The sequence below is a fragment of the Cyclopterus lumpus genome, chromosome 13, assembly GCF_009769545.1.
Source record: "Cyclopterus lumpus isolate fCycLum1 chromosome 13, fCycLum1.pri, whole genome shotgun sequence".
Taxonomy (NCBI): domain Eukaryota; kingdom Metazoa; phylum Chordata; class Actinopteri; order Perciformes; family Cyclopteridae; genus Cyclopterus; species Cyclopterus lumpus.
Genome location: NC_046978.1, coordinates 8,171,063 through 8,189,563, shown reverse-complemented (window position 1 = coordinate 8,189,563; position 18,501 = coordinate 8,171,063). Strand labels below are relative to the sequence as shown.

Genomic DNA, 18,501 nt, shown 5'->3' with positions numbered 1-18,501 from the left:
TTTTTCAATGGTGACAAAGTAACAGAAGCTACATATAATAACTTTTTATTTGTTAATCTTTACAGGTTTCAGTGTAACTCAACCACATGACTGAAATATGTATACTATATGATACTACCTACATGATCAGTAAACAGCCAGCAGGCGCCAGCTGCAAAACATCTTTGATTATTTTAAGTGGAGCAAGTTGAATAACATTTACTTTTTGCCCACCTATATGCATTATCAATATTCATTGCGACAAAAAATGAAATGTAAACAATCAAATTAAATAAATGGTCCTTTTCACAAAGTACTGTTAATGCAACTGTGCGTCATGGCACACATCCAAGGAAGAATCATTCATGCTACACAAATAAGGATGACTGAGATGTCATTACAGCACCACAGGTGCCTTGTACAGCATCGTGTACATCATACGAACGGAAACTGATGGTGTACAGTTTTCCCGTCCAGCTCTTTCATCTCACGCAGCAGCTTTCTGTCGGTTGTGTTTGGCAAACCACTCGTCACTTTTATCTTCAGCCATAGCCTAAAAAACAAGTTTAAAAGGCAGAAAGAGCACAGGTACAGTGAATATCCAATACATGTAGCGTGTTCTATCTAGAGAGGAAACTATTGGAGCAACACCTACTTTATTAAGCAGTTCCTTTCCTTCGGGGTCTACCTTTGACAGTTCCCTGAAAGCCTCGTCTCCCACAAAGCAGATTTCATGACCATCCTAAAAGAAACAGTGTCCAGGTAAGTTTGTTAAAAATAGAAACTAATTTCAGTTCATTACAGCATTACATTGATATTGCACTTACTGGGTCCGACAATATAACCACTTCTACTGTGGTCTTTCCAGGAGTGTCTAGGTTGACTAATGGAGTGAGAATTTTCTGATTTTCCTTTTTCATCAGGGCTTCCAGGTCATGCAGCTGTAGGATTTAATAAAACGATTATGATGAATACAATAAGGATTTTCTCCATTATTAATAATTACTAGAATGCATCCATGAAATAATGTTTTACTTGCTCCCGTGGGCATGAAAATGCTATTCTCCCAAACGCTGTTCCGTGATCTACTGTCCCACCATTGTCATGAAGCTCCAGTTTACACTGCAAAGAAATAAAAAAAGAAAACAGTCATAGTAAAAGACATTACAGCTTCATTAACACAAAATACAAAACATAATTATTGATATGATACTTTACTCACTTGAGTGTCTGCAAATCCCATGAGCACTGTTTTCTTTTCCTCATTCTTTTCCATCACCTTCATTCCCAAAAGTGTAGTCCAGTAGCGGGTCGATCTCTGGAAGTCTGATACTCCGAGGCAAACCTTCTGCACCGGGTCTGGGAACAAATTCTCAAAGCTTAGAGCTGAACGCTTTCTTCTTTAGGATAGTGCACACGTCTGCCCCAGCTGCCCGCACTGCATGAGGGATATCATCACATGAAATGTTTCATGTGGGTTCTTGCCATCCGATTTAAATTAAGAAAATAATGATAATTAGAAACTAAAAGTTACTGTGGAAGCTTTAAGATGACATGTTATATTACAATATATACTTTTTTGTGAAAGAAATCTGTGTGGTAGCAGATAATAATTATTCTTCATTATATAGTATGGATGTGTGGATTGATCACTGAATAAATTAATCAATAACATACAATATATATTGACATATGCTTAATTTGTCTGAACAATATATAAAAAGGAAAGTGTACTGCTCTAAATACATGTATAATGCTATGAAACTTAACTTCTTGCATTAGTGAAGCTGTAACCAGTTTGGTATTCTTTTACGTGATACATGTGATAAAATGACTTCAGTTATTACAGTTATTCCTATTTGCGATCTGGATAAACTACAACGATAACTCCTTGTGCAGATAAAAAAAAGACCCAGGCGTGACACTTACCACTGGGAGGCTGCTCTTTGTCCACGAGGTAGAAAGGATACCCTCCCGGAGCCTGGGTCAGATACAGAGCCTCTCCTACCTCAGTCAGAGGCCATCCCAGACGTTTGGCGTTGCTCACAGCCTGGCTCGACTGCAGAGTGAGCCCCTAAAGTGAAGAAATGTATGACAATGACCCTTTACAAGGCTGCTGTCCTCTATCCAACAAAACATGGCGTTGTCCTCTGTAAAGTATTTGACTTATCTCTCACCCACCAAAAAGTCATTGCCAAGTTGATACTCTCCCACCCCATAATTGTATGTGAGTTCAGCAACAAAATGGTCATCTTCAGGGCCAAAGCCAACCATTGTCTTGCTCCATTTTCCATCGTATGGGCTGCATGGACACAGGATGGGTGCAGCGGGTATTAACAGCCCTGCATAACTCTGTGTTTAAAGATTTGTGAGTACAAAGTTCAGATACTTCTAAGTTGTCTGACGTTACCCATTACACGTTGCTTTGCAGCCTTCCTCAAACTCTTCATGACGCAAAATCTAAAATGAACGAGAAGAGATGAGAAAATATGCATTCAGTATTAGTACATTTATTAAAACGCTCGGGTTTGTCAGCTAACTGGCGTGTGCAATACAACAGTTAATGAATTGCTTCTGGCCTTTAAATGGAACTCAGACAATGTACCTTCATACCCAGAACATCTCGGTAAAATGTGGCAGTTTTGGTCCTGTCACCAACTTTAAAAACAAAATGCAACGCTCGTCTCAAATCCATATTTCTAGACAGATATAAGTTACGATGTCTCCGAGTAAAGATCGTCGTGCAGGGAACGATTAAGCTTCCTTAATGATCGATTTATCTGTCGTCGATTAGTGGAAAGTAAATATAAGTAAGAAAACAGCAGGCATTTACAATTGTAAATACAATTCTGGATTATGATGTCTGCCGTTGTTGCTTAATTAGCAGTATTCAATTCTTATGGTGAAGTGCTACGTCGTTCCGCAGGATAAACATAAATAAAACTACCGTCGCCCCCCTATCTATTCAGCTTAATGGTATCTCCCAGTATGCCACACTCTATCGCGAGGTTACAGCACCAGCCACTTTGACTGCTCATTTACATTAGAAAAGAAGAAGTATAAAGTAAAAGAAGTAAAAGAAGAAGACGACACATTTGAGCATAGAGTTCAAATAGTTTGCTAACCACGCAGTGCATTGTTACCCATTGTACGAGACTGATTTGAGATACGTACATGTAGTATTACCTTCACTGCAGCTGGTGGCGGTAAGGAGATTAGTTTGTGTTAGTGCAACCTTCCATGAAACCAGAGAAGAAGAAACGGGGCCAATATGGCAGCGTACATGAGAAGCGTGATATGTCTTGTTTCCACGGAGCGAAGTGCTTTTCTGTCAAGGGGAAGCGGTGTTTTCGCTGAGGCGAAGCGGTATGTACGCGCTTTGAAAAGGAGACCTGTCCAGGTGTTGATGCCCGACACCGAGACGGAGAAAGTCCTCAAGCCGACAGCAGGGCGTCTCGCCCAGAGGCAGAAGGGGGGACACGGTCCAGCCACCACGAAGCATCCCAAAGAGGACTTTGTTAAAGCGAGGAGTGATGTGCATTCAACTGTAACGCATGCTGTTATTAAAGATCACATTGATGGACTTCGCTTCGAGAGGGCTTTACCCGGAGATAAACGACTGGCGTAAGTGTCTCTTCATGAAGGTGGCGGTGAATTATTGCTATTATTGTCACAGATGACACTATTTAAAGTATACGGTCTGTTGGTTGATTATGACATTTTACCATCTTAGTCAGTCGTTAAGAGGATACAAAAAAAGTTTAGAAAGCTGTTTCTAATGTGTTTATGGATTATTGAAAACTCCAGGGAACCAAAATCTAACATCAATTGTTACTAATCAGATTGACTTATTCTTTGATCAGGTGTTTTACAATTTTTTCAAAAATAGCAATCCTATTTACGATCATTATTCACACTGCATTTGATCATCTCTGCCTCTCCATCTCCCCTCATCTGTCCTTCAGGAGGTTGGTGAGTGTTGCTCGTTCCAGGACATTTCGGGAGCAGCAGGGTAAAATCCTGCTGGAGGGCAAGCGTTTGATCTGCGACGCCCTGGATGCTGGAGCCAACCCACAGATGCTGTTCTTCAGTACCGCGGATCGGCTCCGGGAGCTGCCTTTAGACAAGCTGAAAAGGTCCACGCTAGTCAAAGTCAAGTTTGAGGACATCAAGATCTGGTCTGAGCTTGTGACCCCACAAGGGGTGATCGGTGAGGGTCCTGTGTTTTGTTTCGGTTCATTATGAAGCACAGGCGCTCTGAGTTGTTTCTGACTTTGACGACTTCTTCTGCAGCCATATTTTCTCGTCCGGACCCGTCCCGTTTGAAATTCGCCAGTAAAGGTAATTGGGTGCCGTTGTCCTTGATATGCGACAACATCAGAGATCCTGGCAACCTTGGGACAATGTTGCGATGTGCTGCCGCTGCTGGCTGCCATAATGTCCTTCTCACAAAAGGTATGCTCATCAATTAATTATGTGAATAAGTGAGCTGAACCTTGAACATGGCTTTGTTTCTTTGCTTATGGTTCTTCAAATGTGTTTGCAGGTTGTGTTGACGCTTGGGAGCCTAAAGTTCTGCGTGCAGCTATGGGCGCCCATTTCCGCCTACCCATCTACTCCAGCTTGGACTGGGATGACATGGAAAAACATCTCCCGAAACCTGTGACTGTCCATGTGGCTGACAGCGGCTGTGGCACCGACAGATGTAGCGACTCAGAGGATTCACAAGTTAACGTGTCTCATAAACCTTCCAAAGCAGGAGACTATGGCTGGGTCAGCACAAAGCCTAATCGCAACATGCGCTACGAGGAATACGACTCTGATTCGGACTCCGATTGTGAGGGTGGGGGACTTTCACTTCCCAGAGTGGACTCAAAGCTGTACCATGAGAGCTGGGCACAGAGGGCAACTGCTCTTGTGATAGGTGGAGAGACGCATGGTCTGAGTGTAGAAGCGGTCCAGTTAGCTGAGAAAACCGCCGGTTGCCGGCTCTTTATTCCTGTCGCTCCTTTGGTGGACAGCTTGAATTCAGCCATGGCTGCCAGCATCCTTTTGTTTGAGGGCAGGAAGCAACTGTTGAAACTGTTGCAGACACCTGGAGGGAAATTTAAAGCAGAGCAGTAGTTTTCATGATGTGTGACTTTGGTGTGTATTTATCATCACTACAGACTGAACTGTATTATTTATATTTACATTCTACATCCTGTCCTGCTAACAATAAAACTTCAATTTCAAATCAGATTTGCGAAAGGGTAACATCTTTAAATTCCTTATTTCATCCAATTGTCGTTGTTGAATAAATCTCATTTGGGAAGGCAGGAATTACATACATTTGGGATTAGAAAAAGTTAAATGACTTCCTGCTCATTGGAAGAAAAAAAAAAAGCACAACTCCATCATTTCCATATGGCTTTAAATACATTAATACACTTGAGGCATAATAATTCTAGAAAGGACACAAGCCCATCTTAGTTCTGCGGCTTATGCAAATATGCACAAGTCACTAAACTTCCATCCCACCTGGAATCTGCACATTATAAAAAATGATCTGCATACCATCTCCCATAATAAATGTAGCATTTTTCATTAAGACCATGGGTTGAGTACTTCTAACAAAAGAACTGGTGAGTCATTGCATTGTGTTCGATTTACATATCCAAGAGCTAACTTTATTGATAGAACTTAAAAAGAAGCAACACTTTGTGCTTGCCAGTGAGTTTTAATGGATGTGAGAAGTAATGACTGAAGTAACAGAATACAGGGATTTCTACATTCAACACTTTTCAAATGCCACTTCTGTGCCTTCAGAAATAACCTGGTCTTTTCATTGTGGGACCTTCACAGAAAATCCTCATAATGACTGAGATGAGAACCACCATCAACAACTGGCAAGAGATGACTTTCAGCACACACGTACACACACACTTTAAAATATCAGTCATTGGTCTGTTACAAGCAAGTTTAATGTGATCTTTACTGTATGTGCACCTGTTTTTTTTTTTTCTTCTTTAAATAGTGCCAGAAAGGCTTACGGCTACATCCAACTGAGGTTGAGCATTTTTGCACTACATGGGTGAATTCCAACTGTAAAAATGCATTTTATTCTTTCTCAACATCATTCAGAAACCAAAAGTAACAAGGATCTCACAGACAAAACATAAAGCAAAGAATCAGCTGAATAAGTAGGTCCACTGGGTAATTCTCTGGTTTTCTCTAGAGTTCACAAATGCTATCGAGTGAAACAAAAAGTACAGATATTTTTCTTGAGGACAAAAAAAGAACCAACAGAATATCTCATATATATATATATATATATATATATATATATATATATATATATATATATATATATATATATATATATATATATATATATATATATATATATATATATATATATATATATATGGACTATCATCAATGCAAGGCACCACAGGAGAAAAACAGGACTCTGTGAAAAGAGAACATGTCAAAAAAAAAGAAGAAGTTGAAATGTCAGTAAAAACTGTCTGACAGTCAGAGTGGAGGTGGGAGTACGAGGATGGTAAAGGCGAGGGGAGAGTCGCAACAGGTGAGGGGGGCGATGATGGAGTGAGTCCCAAATAGTGTGTCCGATTTATATTTGGACTTCCTCTTCAGATGGGCTCTGGTTTGAGCTTCTCAGCCAGAAAGTCGTTGACAAATTGCTCCACTACGACCGGTGTGATCTCCTCCACGTCGCGTACATACTTGGCACGAGCCGACATGTCCAGGATGGTGAGCAGAGGTGCTGCTTCAGGGAGGTTAGTGTAGTCCCGCAGGGAGTCACTCATGTCATCCTGTGGTGAAGGAGAAGCAAACACAGACATTAGGTCATGGTGTTCCAGTGGTTCCTTGCATTCACAGATGGGTTACTGGGCACAGGCCCCAAACGCAGCCTCTCTTTTTGGTAACATGTCTTGGTAAAAGTCGGGATGTCTTAATCACTTTTTTATTTTTGCTGAATTTGATCTGCCAATACTTTGGCTTCAGTAAGCCTGACGAACATTCGTGAACTACAAAATAGAAACTTTTCTGAAAGTATAACAGTCATAGGTTTCCTCATAACGTTTCCTATGATAATAATAATATTAATAATATTAATAATAATAATAATAATAATAATGTGTATAATGTCCTGTCGTTTGTTCTCAAAGTGAGGTTGGAGAGCCGCCAAGGGGTGGTTACATTAACTTAAGGGCTTAGAAAATGTCAAAAGAGGACAGGAAGATCACAAAATAGTTGACAAGGTTTTTTTTCTTTCTTTTTCTTTAATTACTGGACAGTCCGACTTCTTCAGGACTCACAAAAAAGAAAGGCTGGGAACTACTGGTTTAGACATCCCATCTTCATCGGCAGCACCAATCACTTGAACTATAACACAATACAATCGCCTCATAGAATTCATAACTGCCCTGCACAATCTTTATTAATGCACACTTCTTGAAAGAGAATATGAAACTCTCTCCTGTCTTCCTGCCCAGAGAGACCCGAGCGTTGGTGCTTAGTCACACATCCTGCTGTGTGGAAAGACAGGAAGGAGCACCACGTGGGGGTCCAACAACATCCCTCCAGTTCAAAAGCTCCCTCACATCAGATATAAGTCTCTTCACAGAGCTCTGAAGGTTACATGTGGGCAGGAGAGCGAGCGAGAGAGCAGTACCAAGGTGTGAAGGAAAAAGTCAAATAGATTGCTGCATTCCACTTTTGTTTTCTTTTTTTCTTGGCAGTTATTTTGAAAGAGCTTCACCCATATTCTGCCCGGGGCTTGATGTCACCATTCAACCAATCGGGATTACAACCCCTGTAGCCCCAGGTAACAGAATGAATTGGCAGCAGGCAGGCAGCAACTTTCAAACAAGCTTGAAAAGGGCCATTAATTATTGAGACTGAATAAGAAATCCCAGCCTTTTGTAATTCAGCTTCAGTTCCAGCCGGAAGTGCTTCTGGCATTGGCGTTCCTGCCACGACAGAGATCCATTATTCTCGTCATATCTTCCCTAAGTCAAACAGGTTTCAGGGGTTATATTCCGTAAGGTCACACGGTTCACTTCTTCCATGTGCACAGCCACTCTCATTTGAGTCTTTCGTGACAGCGCAACCCGATTTCCCCTCAGCTTAGTTTGTCGGCTCAGAGCGAGACTCAAAGATTACAGATCAGTTTCACATGGAAAAGATTATGTCGAAAATGCAAAACTAACAAGAAAAGGCCAGAGGGTGGCACTGCAACAAAGAGTTGGACTTCTCATGGAGGCGGCGCCTCTGATGTTGATACAGTTACTGATGTATGTGCCAGTGTGAGTTGTCAAAACAAAGTCAAAGACAAAGCCACTTTGGACGGATTTCCTGCTACATATAAACGCTTAAGCTCTTTGTTGTGTTTTCCCCGTTATCAGACAATCTGCAGCTATTCTTTCTAAATGGATCAAACCACACAATCAGCCATTAGACTTCTCATGAATAGCTCGGCTGTGCTGCTACCTAAAAAGGATAAGCGTGCCAAGATGAAGTCTGTGACCTCTTCTTTGCAGAACTGTGAACAGATGGAACAGATGAGTAGCAGTGTGGCATTTCATCATCGGCATCTAACTTCCTCTCAATAGAGCCCATTTTATCACGTCTTAAATCACCATTCGTTGGCCACTTAATACTTACAGATCTGTCACCAAGAACAATGTTGTTACGAGGGAAATGCTGCTTGATTGTGCGACTACAAATGGAGGCCTTGCTTCGCATGCTCTCTTGCAGCCATACTAAGTGTAGATTATAGATGATCTTTGTAAGGAAACCACAAAGAGAGAAATTCCACAATCTGTCACTGTGGCCTTTCCAGCCTCGACAATATGAGAAGATGTAATCTCTGCCTCAGTCTTCGCCTCTGTAGGAAGTCATGCATCTTCTTTTGTGTGCCTTCTGCTTGTGTAAACTGCTTCTCGTGAGGTGCAGCCATTCCAGAGCCCCCCCGCCCCCCGCCCTCTGCAGCTCAGAACAAAAAAGACAAAGGGCCTCTCTGCTCCAGCCCGCACTCACAGCTGTGATAAGGCTCAGAGTGTGTTTACCATGTGTGGAACCTGCTGGGCCGCGTCAGGCTTATTCTGATTATTGATGCTATACGATGACTAGCTGATAAGTGCCGAACTGATGATGATGAACAAACCTCCCCACTGGCCTCTGAGATGGCCACCTTTGATGTCTTGAGGAAAAGCCATGATTGTGAAATTTGGGATGTTGCACAACAATTGCGATTCAATTGTGTGTGTGTGTGTATTTTTGTTTAATACAAAAATATCTGATTTAGTAATAAGGCTAGTTTACAGTCAATGTAACTTATATTTTTTTTCTCCTTTTGAGCGAAGAAACATTCAATGCGTTTATTAAACGCCACTAAATGTCTCCATGCAAGGCTGTATCGCTATACTTTCTACCTTGTTCACGTAATTTAGTTTTGTGTGTTGCTAATGCTAAATTAAATACGTTAACATTTTCATATCCGCACTGACAATATGTTACTGGGTCACAGATTTCTTACGACTCATCCTGAAGGGGGACATAGATGTCTCCAACTCATCTCATTTTATAGCTGCATTTCTCTCACAACCAGAAATGTAAATAGGGTTGCAACTGAAAGTTTTAATTATCGAATAATTCAGACTATTTCCTTGATTTATTGTTTGGTCAATAAAGCATTAGAAAACAATGGAAAATGGACATCACAATAGTTCAAAACCTTAAAATATTCAAATTACAGTAGAGTAAGACAGTAAAGCTGCACATTTTCACATTTGTGAGCCTGTACCTATCAAAGTTCTTGCTTAAAAAGAGACGATTAATTGATAATAAAAATTGTTGCCGATTCATTAATTCATTCTTACTTATTGTGTCAACTCAAAATGTCAACCTCATAGTGGTGCTAGAGTAAAATTCGGGGTAACGCCAAAGTCATTAGGATTCATCCTCTGGGCACCATGAACATCTGTACCAAATATTATTGCAATCCATTAGATAGTTGTTAAAGAATCTCCCTCAAAACCATAGATGTGAATCTCATGCTGGCGCTAGAAATAGTGAGGGGCTCACCAAACAGTGGGCATCATCCTCTGGGGACCATGAGTGTCTCACGATCTACAGATCATGTCAACCATCTCATAGTTGTTGGGACATTTCACTTTGAACTTAGGCGGTGGACAGACTGAGCTGTGAAGCTCATATCATATTTATTGAGCTTCACACACAAAATCAAGCATTAGAAACCTGAAAAGAAAAAATAGAAAAATCACTGGCACTATTGCAGCATCCCGGACCGAGATGCACTTGACGGGCGGACCGCAGCACAGAGTGCAGGACTCCGTTGGGACGAGATGGACTCTGTTTACATCATGATGCGTGGTTGCTCACATATAGACAAAGTTGATGGGCAATGCTTTCCTGAGGTGGACATGTTTCATGTTAAGATGTTATCTGCCTAGAGGAGAGTTTTTGTTGCTGTTGTTCACATTACTCCTGATGAAATTAAAAAAAAAAATTCTTATTATTCTTTGGTTATAATAACTCTTTAATTCCTGCCACAAAAATCTGTTGAAATTGTTAAAATGACTAGATAATAGCACAAGAGTACAATACAAGGTATACCACTCAGTGGTTCTTCAGGAGGGTAAGAAGATCTTGTGTCATTCTGCTCAGCCTGGCCTCCCCCCCTGAGAGACTGCCAACATACTGCTGTCTCATGGACACAGAAAACCCAGCAGCTGGCCTGGCAAGGAATGTGCGACTATGGTTAACCCGGGCTAGGGAGCAGGAGTCTGAGCCCGGGTGCCTGGACGCTCCACTCTCTGAGCGCCTCAAACGGGAAGCGATATCGGACCCGGAATCCGATCTGGAAGTGAAACCTGGTGATTTCATAGCCGGTTGAGCAAAAGCCAGGAAATTATACCTGCATTGCGTGGATGTAAAAATATCTGCCTTTGCATGTGTGCCACAAGGGAAACAAAGCACACGTAGACTTCTGAATCTCTTCGAGTTCCAGTGCAACAATGCATCTTTGTGTTCGGTCACTCAGACAATGAACACGAAACACTGTCATGCCAACTCTGGAGGGCTTCCTTGTTCTGTGCGTGTATGTCGGAGGCATTTCAAGGCCGACGAGCGGCCTTGGAGACACACACACACACACACACACACACACACACACACACACACACACACACACACACACACACACACACACACACACACACACACACACACACACACACACACACACACACACACACACACACACACACACACACACACACACACACACACACACACACACACACACACACACACACACACACACACACACACACACACACACACACACACACACGAAACCTGAGCATGCCCTCAGCGTGTGATACGAGAGACCGGCGTTGTCCTCCCAGAGAGAACTGTGAGGAAGGGGAGCTAGAGGGTAGATAGCACGGGAACTGGGTAGAGGTAGCTAATCTGGTAATTATGTCTGCCGCTGCTGCTAACTCCACCAGCTCTGGAGAGGTCGAGAGAGAACAACATGAGCTAACAGGAGTTATGAAAACATCTAAGTTCAAACGCGGGAGGAGATAAAGTAGAAGATGGGAGGATTATTTGGACGAGAGTAAGCCCACTGGCACGCTCTACCCATTATGATAAAGTTGAATTTTGGGTCATAGATAGGAGCGAGCGTTACTCTTGCGGGTTCAAGAGGCTCAAAGGGGGGCCTCTAATGGAGTCATTTCAACAACGGCTGAGGTGTTGGGTGCAGAGTTAAACTACGGAGGGACTTATGTGAACAGAGCCTGACTGCTGGGCCAAGCATTGGCTGATATTAGCTTATTTCAGATACATTGCTATCACATGTAGGCTGAACGTAACACATGCAGAAATACATGTTGAACTCTTTTGTTGTTGCTGAATCGTTGTAAACAGTGTTTCCACTCCACAGTTCGTTAAGTGTTCCTCTCAGTAAATATATCTCAGAATTCTTTAATAACCAAAGTTAACGTGGCTATAATTAATATTTATTTATAAACTATGGACTCTATACTTATTTGGAAAGGGGCCGTCGTTGTGGTTAACACAGACAATTATCACCGGACTTCCTTCAGCTCTCAAGAACATTTTAGCGTCTTTTAGTTCATCGCTTTGGTTTTCTAGCAACTTTACTGTTTTGTTCACTCATCACCTCCAATTTAAACAAAGATTCCCTAAAACATGCTGTAAACTACCTGCTCAGCACCCAACAGCAGACAGACAGTTATTGACTAGTCGGTGAGCAAAATACATTTTTCTCAAGAGTTGGTGGACAATAAAAACAGAGAGAATACTACATTTGCCAAGTGGCCAGACACACAACTTTGAATTAGTTAGTTTACTTTTAAACCGTTAAGTGTCCCTGTTTGGTACATGTGTTGCTCATAATAAAAAAATATGACATGTTCAGGAAATATCCATATAATCTACCTCAAAACTCAGTATCAGTCAGGCAGTATTCTCTATGTCTTAATGAAAGCACTTTGAAAAGCACCCACACATGAGTTACTGTACATCACACAAGAAGGACCCTCCTTTAGCTATGCAAGTTTGTGTGAAATTACATTTTACTCGATCTTGAGTGTCTTATCTCACCTCTCCAGCCACAAAGAACAGCAGCGGCATCTCCTCCTCCTTTGCCTTGTACTTGACCATAAGCTTCTCCGCTATTGGCTGAATTAGCTCCTTGGCCGGCTCCAATTCACCTTCCTCCTCAGCGTCTGAACCAACCAGAAGAGAGACACAGAATGATGTTCAAAGAATTGGAGACAACAACCACCGAAATGGTTGAAATGGGAAGCAAGGAAAGAGGTGGCTTGTGGACAGATGAGTGAGGACATAAAAGAAAGTGCACAGATGGACTTTGTCTCATTCTGTTATCCAGTTCAACCGCAAGAGACACAAGGATGGTCTCAAATTCTGAGGCTCACCACTGTCCAACTTTGGCATTCAGTTCCTCACAAAACCGATAACTTCCATTCATTCATGTCCCGTTTCTATGCTATTCACAAACCTCCTGCATTTGGTTTCACCTTCCGTATTTGTAAATAGATACAATACTAAAACATTTCCTCCAGACCTTTGGACCTTTCAACTCTGCAAGAATTTTCCATAGAGTGACATTCAATCTGCTCCACATAAATGTCACTCCATTCACGCACAAAGAACTGCAGGCAGAGCCCCATGTGGAGCGGAATCATAAATGCCGGTCTGCTCACCCACAAACAGGACGAGGCAGGGCCCCTCGTGTAGCTGCACGGCGTTGGACTCGCTGAGCTCCAGCACGGACCGAGGGTGCCAGGGAAAGAGTCGGCACTCTGGGTCATTCAGCACCTCCACGCGGCCCTGTCGCGTGATCATGTGACCCTCTGCGTCCAGCAGAATCAGCGTGGGAATACCTGGTGAGGGAGGAAGGAGCGGTGAAGGTGGTGGGAGAGGAAGACAAAAAGGGGTGGGCAGGAAATGGGCAAGAGCGTCAGAGGTGGTTTGGTTTCTTTTCCGTTTATTAATCGCTTCATGAGACAGACGGTTTCCTCTCCCACGGAGATTTCATTTGTTGTTTTTTGCCTCCATCTGTACCTTTTTCCACATGTAAGTGTTTCCCACTGTTCTTCTGATTAAAATCTCCTCGCCTTATTCACAGCCTTATCAGAAAGAGACCAGTGGTGTATAAAAGTACCCAAAAACCATACTTGAGTAAAAGTAAAGATATCTTACTGGAAACTCCAATAAAAGTGAAAGTCACCTATGATACTTCTTGAGTAAAAGTCTTAAAGTATCTGATATTAGATGTACTTAAGTATTGAAAGTAAAAGTAAAAGCAAATGCTGTTAATAAAAAGGCAAAGGGTCAGAATTTTGAGAATTATTAAGTTTATTCTTTTAAATGCTGTGGCCACCATGACCAAGAACAAGGAGGTGTTAAAAATAATTGGGTTGGCGGTGATCCATCCAGGAGCAACAATGTTCAACATAATATATTGTACATACGTATACTTTTGAATCTACTATGAACTTATCATCAGAATTCTCCGAAAAGCAATATGACACTATGAAGGAGTTGTAACGGTGTGTTTATAAGTATGCTCATTCCGATTAGAGGACGTAGAGGACAAATGCATAATATTGTGTTCATTATAAATATCAACTTGATGCATCAGGTCAGTGTTTTGAGAAAAGACACCTGCCTTATAAACTCCTCTGGGCCTGATTTGATCACAATAGGAAAAGGTTTTGCTTAAGCTGAATCTGCAGTTGGGCGACTGCTTCCATCATAACTCGATCTGATCATCCACAAAATGACTCCAATATCAAAACATGATCAATAATAATGCACCACCGAAAGTAACAACCCAGTCATTACTTGAAACTGACAAATGTCCTGTTCATCTTCAAAAGAAGTTGGTTTTTAAAATTGCAAGAATTCAGTCTCGCTCTTTTTGGGCTGAAGACTCGTCCTGCGATGCTAAATAGCCTTTCACAGGCCGCTGAGGCCGGTAGAGGTGTGTTCATCTTCACGGGTAGAGGTGTGTTCATCTTCACGGGTAGAGGTGTGTTCAGCTTCACGGGTAGAGGTGTGTTCAGCTTCACGGGTAGAGGTGTGTTCATCTTCACGGGTAGAGGTGTGTTCAGCTTCACGGGTAGAGGTGTGTTCAGCTTCACAGGTAGAGGTGTGTTCAGCTTCACGGGTAGAGGTGTGTTCAGCTTCACAGGTAGAGGTGTGTTCAGCTTCACGGGTAGAGGTGTGTTCAGCTTCACAGGTAGAGGTGTGTTCAGCTTCACAGGTAGAGGTGTGTTCATCTTCACGGGTAGAGGTGTGTTCATCTTCACAGGTAGAGGTGTGTTCATCTTCACGGGTAGAGGTGTGTTCAGCTTCACGGGTAGAGGTGTGTTCATCTTCACGGGTAGAGGTGTGTTCAGCTTCACGGGTAGAGGTGTGTTCAGCTTCACAGGTAGAGGTGTGTTCAGCTTCACGGGTAGAGGTGTGTTCAGCTTCACAGGTAGAGGTGTGTTCATCTTCACGGGTAGAGGTGTGTTCATCTTCACGGGTAGAGGTGTGTTCAGCTTCACAGGTAGAGGTGTGTTCAGCTTCACGGGTAGAGGTGTGTTCATCTTCACGGGTAGAGGTGTGTTCAGCTTCACGGGTAGAGGTGTGTTCAGCTTCACAGGTAGAGGTGTGTTCAGCTTCACGGGTAGAGGTGTGTTCATCTTCACGGGTAGAGGTGTGTTCATCTTCACGGGTAGAGGTGTGTTCATCTTCACGGGTAGAGGTGTGTTCATCTTCACGGGTAGAGGTGTGTTCATCTTCACGGGTAGAGGTGTGTTCAGCTTCACGGGTAGAGGTGTGTTCAGCTTCACGGGTAGAGGTGTGTTCATCTTCACGGGTAGAGGTGTGTTCAGCTTCACGGGTAGAGGTGTGTTCAGCTTCACAGGTAGAGGTGTGTTCAGCTTCACGGGTAGAGGTGTGTTCAGCTTCACAGGTAGAGGTGTGTTCATCTTCACGGGTAGAGGTGTGTTCATCTTCACGGGTAGAGGTGTGTTCAGCTTCACAGGTAGAGGTGTGTTCAGCTTCACGGGTAGAGGTGTGTTCATCTTCACGGGTAGAGGTGTGTTCATCTTCACGGGTAGAGGTGTGTTCATCTTCACGGGTAGAGGTGTGTTCATCTTCACGGGTAGAGGTGTGTTCATCTTCACGGGTAGAGGTGTGTTCATCTTCACGGGTAGAGGTGTGTTCATCTTCACGGGTAGAGGTGTGTTCATCTTCACGGGTAGAGGGGTGTTCAGCTTCACGGGTAGAGGTGTGTTCAGCTTCACGGGTAGAGGTGTATTCAACTTTGTCAGCTCACTAACTCGCTAGCGGTCTGTCTACTACACTAATGTCTCATTTGATTTATGATAGCTAGCGAACGTTAGCCAAACATACACCATGTATAGCTAAATTAGAAGATCAGACACCTGTCTCCCCCCCCCCCGGAGATATACTCTTCAAGCTAGCACCACTGATTCAACCTGCTTGCTTAGAGTCTGTGTTCCACCACAGTCACCGACGTTGGGCTCAGGATTAATTTTTCTTTTAAAAGATAGATTTGATTTTGAAGCGAGTAACGAAGGTTTCAGGGGAAATGTATCGGAGTCAAAGTATCAGTTTCTTTTGCAAAATGTAGTGAAGTAAACAGAAGTATAAATAGTAAAGATATCCAAAAAAAACTACTTAAGTACAGTAACAACGTATTTCTACTTTGTTACGATACACCACTGAGATGGACACCATGTGGGAGCGAACAGTGTACGTGAGTGTGTTCCTGAAGTCAACAGAGGTGGGGGCCGCCATGAACTGCGTGGGTTTGAAATGCGGGAGGGGGGGCAGTGTTGACTTGTCTTCCATGCATTCCTCACATACTTTGCAGGAGCGCACACACACACCTTGTATTCCATAAAGTCTGTTGAGACGTGACCGCCGAGCCTCGTCTGAATATGGCACCGCCAACCAAGGCATCTCACTGAAGTACTGCTGAAAGGACTCCTCGGACCTGAAAGGGGAAAGCACCAAACGGCAACACCACAGCTGAATATAGAGAAGACTTCATTTGTGTCCTTGACAGACAGAGCAGGCCGTGTGTGTCACTAAATAGGATCTGGTCTGCGTTCTGCCTTGGTGAATCTTACCTGTCAGCGCTGACAAACACAATCTCAAACTTCTGACCCGCCTCTTTTACGGTTTGATATGATTCCACCAACACCCGGGTCAAACTGCGGCATGGGGGGCACTAACAGAGAGAGAAAGAGGAAAGAATAGAGAACGTAAAAGGGAGTGAATGAGTGAATATTCAGTACACAAATATGATTGGCAATACCCAAAGTAATGGAAGCAACCAAACACCTTTCCACAAACTAGTAATTGTCTCTTGTTTTGTATTTGGCTTCTATCAAATATCTTTTAAGACATCTTAAACCACTAATCCTGCTTTAATGCTGGAGCATGACAATGTGTTGTTCTGTGTGTGAGTTTGGAGAGCTGGAACTCTTTGCAGGCAGGGTGGCATAGCTGGCATTACAAGATGACATCAGGGTCTATTTATATCAATTCATGTTTTTGTGGGTAACATTTGTGGACAACCTCCTCGAAGTTTGCCTTCTGGGAAGTGAGACGTTGGGAAAGCTAGAGTAGATTTCACACACTTAACATTCTTCTGGTGTGGATGGCTGCATCACAGACAGTATTTTCTTAATTCAGACTGCTCTAACTAAGATAATGATATATTATAAATGCCATAACCTTTTTGGTCATCTTGTCAAGTTTTTTCCAATCCGATGCAAAATATATATAGAAGCACCAGTAGTTGTCTATCAAATATTTGCAGAATATCAATAAAAGTACTTTAATTATAAACCTTTCAATAGCAAGTTTGTAATCCAAATGTGTTATAAACATCATTATAATATACATTCTTTTATCTTGCCATTAAAAGGAGAGGTCTTTATATTAGCTTTCCTCATCTCCTGCACAGGCTTTTATGTGAGTATATGAAGGCGTAAGTGTGCACACACACACACACACACACACACACACACACACACACACACACACACGTTATAATGGCTACAGTATGACGAGCACTTTCATTGATTGAGTAATCGTACCGACACAAAGGGACTGGGGGAGTGAGTGTGAAGCACAAAGCCTCGATCAATTCACTGCTCATTAATTGACTTTCCTTGGGTTTCTCATAGAAGTAAACACTGTATAATTGTAGTTATGTTATATCACAGTTGGCACAATGTGGTGTCAGTGCTAAAGCTTCATGAAGTGGTCCTAGTTGGGCTTTTTTTGCCAACGTTTGTGACTAAAACTTTTTGCTAAAGTGTTACTGTAAGGAGTTAAAAGAAACAGTCCCTCACCCTGCAGGCGAATAAGCAAAGGCACAGTGAAATATAGGTCATGTTTCTCTGCAACACAGATGCCAAGGCCAGGTGTCGGCCTTACATGTTTTTTACAATTTCTTTAATAGTGGATAGATTTACACGAGCAACCAGAGGGAATGTGGTGTAGAAACGCCGCAAATAAACTACTGTAATGGCTTTTGTGACTTATCCTTTTAAAATTTTGTATGGCTCTGGGGTTTGAGCCAGCCTTCAGGCGGCAGCTGCTGCGCCGACTGGCCTCAGTAGCCTGCGCTGCATCTCATCAGGAACAGTCCACTGATGATATATCGCCCAGAATGCATCACTTAATCATGACCTCCACTGGCTATCGGCGGGTCCAGCAGAGAAAGAGACAATGGGGATGAGGTCAGCGGGGCGTGGTGACCGATCCCTACTTTAAAAAAAGGTCCAGAGGAAAAAAAGGACTGACGGGGATAGCTAACCACCGTCAATGTAAACACACAAACACAATGGAGTCGCCTCCACCCTCCTGCTGCCCTCGTTTATCTGTCTTGACTAACTGCTGTCCCTT

The 18,501-nt window shown here is 42.7% G+C and overlaps 3 protein-coding genes across 3 annotated transcripts in view; 1 reads left to right on the top strand and 2 right to left on the bottom strand.

Moving 5' to 3' along the window:
- Nucleotides 1–29: 29 nt before the first annotated feature.
- glod4 (glyoxalase domain containing 4) lies at nucleotides 30–3,011 on the bottom strand. Its single transcript, XM_034547847.1, has 9 exons — nucleotides 2,585–3,011; nucleotides 2,390–2,439; nucleotides 2,161–2,281; nucleotides 1,909–2,053; nucleotides 1,202–1,338; nucleotides 1,015–1,101; nucleotides 807–920; nucleotides 635–721; nucleotides 30–532 (listed from the first exon to the last, which is right to left on the bottom strand). Exons 1-9 carry the CDS (start codon nucleotides 2,672–2,674, stop codon nucleotides 467–469), a joined length of 897 nt encoding a protein of 298 aa, XP_034403738.1. The 5' UTR covers nucleotides 2,675–3,011; the 3' UTR covers nucleotides 30–466.
- mrm3a (mitochondrial rRNA methyltransferase 3a) lies at nucleotides 2,977–5,229 on the top strand. The gene is made up of 5 exons (XM_034547844.1): nucleotides 2,977–3,124; nucleotides 3,158–3,603; nucleotides 3,945–4,189; nucleotides 4,273–4,434; nucleotides 4,526–5,229. The coding sequence occupies exons 2-5, from the start codon at nucleotides 3,251–3,253 to the stop codon at nucleotides 5,101–5,103; spliced, it is 1,338 nt and encodes a 445-aa protein (XP_034403735.1). The 5' UTR covers nucleotides 2,977–3,124; nucleotides 3,158–3,250; the 3' UTR covers nucleotides 5,104–5,229.
- Nucleotides 5,230–6,367: 1,138 nt separating this feature from the next.
- nxn (nucleoredoxin) overlaps nucleotides 6,368–18,501 on the bottom strand; it is a 51,703-nt gene continuing 39,569 nt past the window's right edge. Inside the window, exons 4-8 of the mRNA XM_034548800.1 lie at nucleotides 16,713–16,813; nucleotides 16,470–16,576; nucleotides 13,266–13,445; nucleotides 12,643–12,767; nucleotides 6,368–6,797 (exon numbers count right to left, since the gene is read on the bottom strand). Of these exons, the coding sequence (XP_034404691.1) occupies nucleotides 6,615–6,797; nucleotides 12,643–12,767; nucleotides 13,266–13,445; nucleotides 16,470–16,576; nucleotides 16,713–16,813 (696 nt within the window). The 3' untranslated portion in view covers nucleotides 6,368–6,614. The remainder of the gene's footprint in view (nucleotides 6,798–12,642; nucleotides 12,768–13,265; nucleotides 13,446–16,469; nucleotides 16,577–16,712; nucleotides 16,814–18,501) is intronic.

Coding starts and splice junctions, on each gene's coding strand:
- glod4 (XM_034547847.1), bottom strand. CDS start 2,674: ATGGATTTGAGACGAGCGTTGCATTTTGTTTTTAAAGTTGGTGACAGG. Junction 1,339..1,908: donor CAAAGAGCAGCCTCCCAGTG/GTAAGTGTCACG, acceptor ATTTGTTCCCAG/ACCCGGTGCAGAAGGTTTGC. Junction 722..806: donor TGGTTATATTGTCGGACCCA/GTAAGTGCAATA, acceptor TGTTTCTTTTAG/GATGGTCATGAAATCTGCTT.
- mrm3a (XM_034547844.1), top strand. CDS start 3,251: ATGGCAGCGTACATGAGAAGCGTGATATGTCTTGTTTCCACGGAGCGA. Junction 4,190..4,272: donor GACCCCACAAGGGGTGATCG/GTGAGGGTCCTG, acceptor CTTCTTCTGCAG/CCATATTTTCTCGTCCGGAC. Junction 4,435..4,525: donor TAATGTCCTTCTCACAAAAG/GTATGCTCATCA, acceptor ATGTGTTTGCAG/GTTGTGTTGACGCTTGGGAG.